General features: G+C 35.5%; 1 protein-coding gene and 1 long non-coding RNA gene across 3 annotated transcripts in view; one reads left to right on the top strand and one right to left on the bottom strand.

Moving 5' to 3' along the window:
• LOC128247636 (uncharacterized) overlaps positions 1-3,157 on the bottom strand; it is a 6,493-nt gene extending 3,336 nt beyond the window's left edge. Inside the window, exon 1 of the long non-coding RNA XR_008264009.1 lies at positions 3,074-3,157. This is a non-coding gene — a long non-coding RNA (uncharacterized LOC128247636). The remainder of the gene's footprint in view (positions 1-3,073) is intronic.
• LOC106876466 (uncharacterized) overlaps positions 95-7,896 on the top strand; it is a 92,224-nt gene continuing 84,422 nt past the window's right edge. For both annotated transcript variants that reach the window (XM_052967503.1, XM_052967502.1), the window contains exon 1: positions 95-4,291. In XM_052967503.1, coding sequence (XP_052823463.1) covers positions 4,208-4,291 — 84 coding nt within the window. In that variant the 5' untranslated portion in view covers positions 95-4,207. The remainder of the gene's footprint in view (positions 4,292-7,896) is intronic.

Raw genomic sequence — 7,896 nt, 5'->3', positions numbered from 1 at the left:
ATATATATATATATATATATAATATAATCATACATTTAATAGTAGCGATTTTACGAGCAGACTAATACGACTAATGGTATTACTATAGTACCCACCACCAAAATCCTTAACTGCTATTATTATCATTATTATTATTATTACTACTACTACTACTACTTATACTACCAACATTACTTTCGGACAGATACCACTATAACTGCTACCCACCCACATCATATAACACTTCTACTATTATCACTACGCTTTGCCAGTCAACTAGTTTTATTACTATCTATCTATCTATCTATCTATCTATATATATATATATATATATATATATACGTATACACACATACACTGCATCAATAGCCTCTCGCACCATCACAACTATTATGACCTTCATATTGTAGCGTCAATATTGTTAATACTAATAACACTACGTCAATAACCACTACTACTACTACTACTGCTACTATTACTTCTACGTCAACAACCCATCACTTCTGTCAATATTATTACTGATATTTCTATGTCACTAATAACCACTACCAACCACCAATAATTAGTATTACTATTACTATTACTATTACCATCATACGTCAATAACTGACTACCCACATCATCAACAGCGTAATAAACTAATGCTGCTGTTACTACTTCTACTTCATGAATAACTACCACCACCACCACCACCACTAATACTTTCATTAATTCTTCTACTGCTACTACATCAATAACTATCATCATCACCGTTACTACTACTACTACGTCAATAATACCACAACTACCGTAGTTTATTATTCCACTACATCGATAACCACTACCACAATCGTTAGCAAATACTACTACTACTACTACGCCAATAAACATCACCAGTCACCATCACTACGTCAATAACCACAACCGCCAACACTACTACTGCTGCTAATATTACTACTACATCAATCGCCGCCTTCGCCACCATTAGTAGATCTACTATAACCACTACTCTCATTCCTTCCTTACAGTGCGAGTAAAGCTGGCACTCCCCAAAGAAGCGGCTATAGAAATATCTTGCTGAATGAACGAGTTTCCCTGCGTTATACTACTATATACGAACACTAAACACACACACACACACATATATATAAAGACAGATCGAGAGATAGATAGATAAATAACTGTGTATGTATTGTGATTATATATATATATATATATATATATGTATGTATGTATGTATACATACGTACACGTATATATATAATTGGTACCGTTCCCCTCCTATGTCCCTGCACCGGACACCATCTCTCTCACCTAGTTCAACTTGACCAATTCCATTTCTCGAAACTTCTGCTAATTCACTCCCAAAATACGTAGATTTACGTACATACATACATATATATATATATATATGCAAACTTATACATACACACTTATTGTCATCATCGTAACGTACATATGATTACTATAACGACATCAGCAGCGGCCAGATTATATTGTTATACTTACTACAAACATTTTCACACCAATAATTTTATATATAAACCAACATAGTTGTTTATATACGTAATTTATATATATATATATATATATATATATATACACGCGCGCGTTGGACCCAGAAATAAATGCACATCTACTCCGCACGTCTATTGACATACAATTTACACGTATACATGATTATTAAATAACATCCCTCACATGCAAATACACGTCTACTACATACATAAAATTGGCACATAAGCATATTGTGGTAAATAACCACTTACAGATATATATGACTGTATACATAATACATACACATATTTTAAATAACCACATACAGACACACGACACGTCTCTATAAATTTCCACACACGTATATTGTAAATAACTACACATCCAAACAACATATTTGTAATAAATCGCCCTACTACACACAAACATCTGTGTAAGTATTCAAACGCAAACGCACACACACACATATATATGTATATAAATTTATATATTACGATATACACACATACATCTATATTTTTAGAAAGTTTCTGCCGCCTTCATATCTGTTTTTGGTTCACTAATTTGACATTAGCGTGTATATGTATAGAAATATATTCATTATATATAAATATATTGAGAAAAGAAAACACATATGTGTGTGTGTGTATGCCTGATTATATAACTATATGTATGTTTTCTGGTCACGGTTGTTTTCTGTAGTCTAGTTGTGTAAGAGACTGAAGGTCGGTCTATATCTGTTGCATATCCACGAGGGGAGATATCTGTCTGGCAGGCAAGAACGATACAAAGAGAAAGAAAGAGAGAGAGAGAGAATACTCTTAGAAAGCAAAAGAGGGGAGAAATTTATACGAATAAACATATAATAAAGATAGGGAGTGAAAAGATACTGTGAAATATAGAAAGATTGGACACGGGAGTATATTTACATAAACATACACAGAAAGAAACAAGTATATATATATATATATATATATATACATACAAACCCACACGCATATATATGCAAAAAGAGTGTGAGAGCAAAAAAGAGGGAGTATAAGAAAGAAAACATAGAGAGGGGTACTTGGTGATACTCTGGTTACAAGTGTCCCACGTTGCCTCAGTCTAGTGTCACCACATACAAACCCTTGTCTCTATGTATTAACGCACAGACGGACAAGGTTATACACAAATACACACACACATATATATGTTAGCATAGCTGTCTGTGTAGACTCAGGTCTTTGGAGGGCCGAGTCACATGTATATGTGTGTGGTAGGGAGATCCGTCTGATCGCCTCCCTTCCCCCCGTCTCTTGCTCGACATAACCACTCGTCCCTCGTACATAGTTGGAAGTCCTTTACAGATTGTCGTCTCCTCTTCACATTCCTCCATCCACCCCAGCTGAACCAACCAGACAAACCAAACGAGATTATCTCAATAACAACAAACCAATAAACAACCAACCGACAACCGTCAAGAACACAAATTCCATAGTCATCATTTTATAACACACACACACACACACATATATATATATATATATATATATATATATATATATGTTTAAATTTTATTACATGAGAAACTTGGGGATGGTGGAATTTTGGAAAGTCTCTCACTCCTTTGACAAACCTCGGCAATCTTAAAGCTGAAGGAGTTTCCCCCTCAGATTTCTTCGCTTTTTGACTTCTTCTTCACTCACTTCTCCTACATCAGGGTCGTTGAAATTGCTGTTTCATATATCAGGGTGGAGGTACCCGTCATAAAAGAACAGCATACTATCATCACCATCCGTTAAAACAAGAAAAACAAAAAAGAAGAAAGAAAACAACAAAAACTGACACCCAGTGCTTGTTTATGGCTTCGGTGGAGAGGTTGTTTGTGTGTTATTCTCCTCACCCTGCTCCTCCTTCTCCTCCTCCTCCTCCGCCACTATCATCATTATTATCATCATCACCATCATCATCAATATTATCCATATGCGTTGTCTTCCTTTCCTTTCTTCTTTCTCACTGATCTCGTGTGTATGTGGGAGAGAGACAGAGAAAAACAGCATTACTTCGCCATAATATACACACACTGCAACATTGAAATCGGATTTACACATAATTATTAACAGAAAATAAGAACAATATCAACAACAAAATCTTTTTTTTTAGTTGAATACAAGTGGCTCTTTTTTATGTATTTATAATAATTAAAAAAGAAAAAAGCAACAACAAATTATTTTAATATTAACACAGGATTACAAGGAGATCGTTATTATCATTAATATTACTAATTAATTTAATTGGTTTATCTTTTTATTTTTTTTTATGATTCCTTGTCCTTTTTGGATTGGAAGAAAAAAAAACAAAAGCAAAAACGGAACGGAAACTTGTTTTAAATTGCGTAATGTGAGGAGCGAACCCTTGTCTCTTGTTGACAGTAAAAAGTAATTCACTGGAAATATATATTAACATACAATAACAAGAAACATAAGACCACCACAGCAGAGTCCACCTTACACCCCTCTACTTTTTTTCGCCCCTTCCCCTCCAATGATGTATCGACAGAATAAGTATTTGTCAATGTTTGGATTGCGCCTGTTTTTACTTCACCTACCCTACAGGGTGCGAAGTGGGTATGTTGTGGTATAGGTCTTGTGAATGAGAAAGAAAAAAAAACACACTCGCCAACGTCAATAACTGCTGGCGAATTATTATTATTATTATTATTATTAATAATAGTAGTTACTATTATTATTTCTTCCTTTAACTTGATAAAATGGCATCGAGTAAAAAGAACAGCAATCATCGTATGGAGGATACCAGTGATGTAGTGAAGACTGGTTACTTGAAGAAGTTGAAGGTAGGTGCTTGCTTTGCCTTTATATTTCTTGTGTATCTGTATATTTTGGTATTGTACTCTGTGTGTGTGTGTGTTTATATATATATATATATATATATATATATATATATATATATACTGGTTGGCGTAAACGTTGGCTAGTGTGGTATTTCTATATGTATAAATATGTAAGTGGGTGTACATGTGTGGTATTTAGGTACACGTATATAGTGGTTGACTTGTTTATGTGTATAATATTAATCTATTTGAGTTGACTGGGACTTCCAAGTTTCGTCTTATCGTCGTGAAGCCAATAGAGAAGAAACTTAAAGTCCTTAGTCAATTCAAAAATAATTAATAAATTCGAGTCTTACTAAATATTTTAAGTACCACCATAAGTAAATGTTTTGTTTTCTGTACATGAACACACATATATATATATATAAGATAATAGTAATAATTAGTTAGGGGTACTGATTATGTAATATACATATATATATATATGTATGTATATATATATATATATGTATGTATATATATATATGTATATGTATGTATATATATATGTATATATATATATATACACATAGACACACACCTGAATTAGGAGCGAGGGGTATATGATACAGATGTATTTGCTTGTTACACACATACTCTGTCGTATTCTGATACACAACAGCCAGACATCTAAGGTGGTAAGGTGGTGTAAAGTTTGAATGTACGTATCCAGTGATTACTATGTGGGTATGTGTGCGCGCAAAAGCATATATATATATAATATATATATATATATATATATACATGTACACACATTCGAACTGATCTGATATGTATAATATGGTTGATGGCAATAGATATTGCCTCGAGTGAAGCCATAGGATGTATTATATAACTAATACTGTGACCGACTTGAATATGCAGTGCCCCGTGTATAGTCCCTTAATGTTTATATAATGTCTGGTGGCGCGGTGCTAAACGTAGAGTATATACTACGTTCTATATACATGTCTGACAGAGCATGTAGATAGTGCTGGTAGGGTTACAGAGTGTATATATGAGCTGTTATTGGCGGGACTATCGAGTGGTATCTAATGCGAATATAGTGTAATGGGTTTTATTGTCTGCAGGGGTCACAGGTGTTTATTGTTGTGACGAGGTTACAGGGTGTGAAAGCATGTACGTATGAACGTGCGTGCGTGTGTGCATTATATACACGCATATCTATATATATATATATATATATATATATATAGTCGAAGACAGTTCAGAGTGGAAAATAATGTAAGCATGTAGTATATTTTAGATATCGTAAGTGCCTGTTTTGTATGTTTTTTTTATTCCCTTTTTAAATGGTGTACTTCTATAATTGCATAAATTCAATGTAGCATATAATTTTTATTGGGTTAATATAAGCCTAAATTGGAATACAAAGCAAGTTATAATGTTACTGGTGGTACGATAAAGCTTTAATCAAATGTTAAAGTTTGTCTGGTTGGCAGTGTTTAGATACCGTTTTAGTGTGCTTGCTGTAGTGTTTGGAATGCTATCCTTGAATATGTGGTGATATTTATAAAATATATGTACATACGTAAAAATATGTGTGTATATATCTTTAGCGATGTGGTGCATTGCTCGTGTGTAGTGAGTATCAAGTAATGTGTTAGGTGATCATAGCATGTTGTGTGCAATTTACTATATCTGTGTGTTTATGTCTTACTATTGTTTATAACTGCGGAATGTTGTGTAAAATGTGACATGCGTTGTAATAGTGTGTTATACTATGTAGTATGGTGGTGGTGGTAGTAGTAGTAGTAGTATTCGGGCATGTTTAATGTGTACACTGCTATTATTATTATTATTATTATTATTTTAAGTAGTGGTGGTAGTGTTTTTCATGTAGTTTGTGTAGTAATTTGTGCTGTGCTGTCTGCACTGTGGTAGTACTGTGAAAGCAGACAACGTGCAAGGAGAAAGTGGCGGGGACCAGTTAGAAAGTCGGCAGTTCCAACTGACAGACATATTTTCACCGTAAACATCGTATAGCTGCTTTCTTCCATATTTGCAACAGTTGGTGTTTTTAGCAGCGAAGCTTTTACCCTTCTCCCTCTTTTGCTCGCTTCTCTCTCTCTCTCTCTTTTTATTTCATTCTCTCTCACTCTCTCTTCCCTTCTCTGTCTATCGTTTTCTGTTTATGTTCTTTCTCTTGTTTTGTATTTTCACTTGTTTGCCTTGTCTTTCGTGCATCATTTCTACCTCTACTCCCCCCTCTCTCTCTTAATACTCTTCTTCTTTCATGTCCACCTCCTCCTCTCCCTCTCTATTATTGTTTGTAATTCCACTACACTGTCAGTTCTACCCCCTATCTCACTTCCATATGCGTTTCTAGCTTTCTTTTCCTCTTACTTACATGATTCTGTCTGCTTTAACACCCCCTCTCATAAATTCTCTTATTTTTACCTTGCCTCCTCCTCTGACTGTCTGTTCTTTCTGTCTAATCAACATCATCCCACTCTTTCTGAATATCTTGAGCTTCTTTCTCTCTTTCATAACCTTCTCTTCTCCTTCTGTCACTCTCCCTCTCATAACCTTGTCATTTCCCCTCCGCCCCAACCCTTCCACTCTTAATTTGTTTACTTCAAATAACATTAATCTGTGTGGGTGTGTGTATGTGTGTGTGTGAGACACTACTTCTCTCTCTCTTTCTCTGTTTATCTCTCTCATTCTCGTTCTTTCATGTTTCTTATCTCTTTCTGCTTTTCTGTTTTCTGTCTTTTTAAGATGTTTCTCACCCTCTCTTCAACGTCTGCTTAGCTTTGTCTATTCCTATTCCTAATCTCTCTATCGGTGTCTATTATATCTACCTATCTATCTCTGTCTCTTTTTCTGCTATCATACTCTCTCTTTCTCTCTTGCTAAGCTCACCCTTCTATTACCTTTTTCTATCTTTCATAACTCCCCTTTTTCTACCTCATCTCCTCTTTCTTAACCCCACATCTTACTCCTTGTTCTCCTCTTTTCTTTAAATATCTCCACTCTCTATCTACCTATCTCTATCTTGGCTCTTCTCCAAACCCCAGTTACTTGTCGATTCCGTCATCAGACTGTATTTTGGTTGTAAAGCAATAGACTGGCTTCCCCCACCCAGGACACCACCGCATCTCCTGGGTTGCCGTTTGTCCTTCACCTTCTGGAGAAGGGTAGTTTGCGGGTCGGAGGGGGCGGAAGAGACGAGAGACGGCCTGACGAGGTGGGGGTAAGGGCGAGACGTTCTTGCTTGTTACGGCGGGGGTGAGGCGGTAAGTGAGTGCGTGATGGATGGATAGATGGGTAGTGTGGGATTTTAGACTGTTTAAAGTGAGAGTGGGAGTTATGGTGTGTGTGTGTGTGTGCAGCGCTGAGAGAGAGAGTGACAGATAGAGAAGTAAGCTAGATGAGGGAGGGGGGAGGAAGAACAGACTGTCAGCCAAGCTAACCTAACTATAGAACTTGTTTATTTGGATCTGCTCGCAACTCACACCCGCCCCCACTTGGCGCGCGCACACACACACATACATACATACATACTATAACATATATATAGACACACACATATATATATATGTATATATATATATATATATATATAT

Source organism: Octopus bimaculoides, chromosome 4 (genome assembly GCF_001194135.2).
Source record: "Octopus bimaculoides isolate UCB-OBI-ISO-001 chromosome 4, ASM119413v2, whole genome shotgun sequence".
Lineage (NCBI taxonomy): Eukaryota > Metazoa > Mollusca > Cephalopoda > Octopoda > Octopodidae > Octopus > Octopus bimaculoides.
Note: the sequence above shows the minus strand (reverse complement) of the source record. Positions and strands in the feature narration are given on the sequence as shown.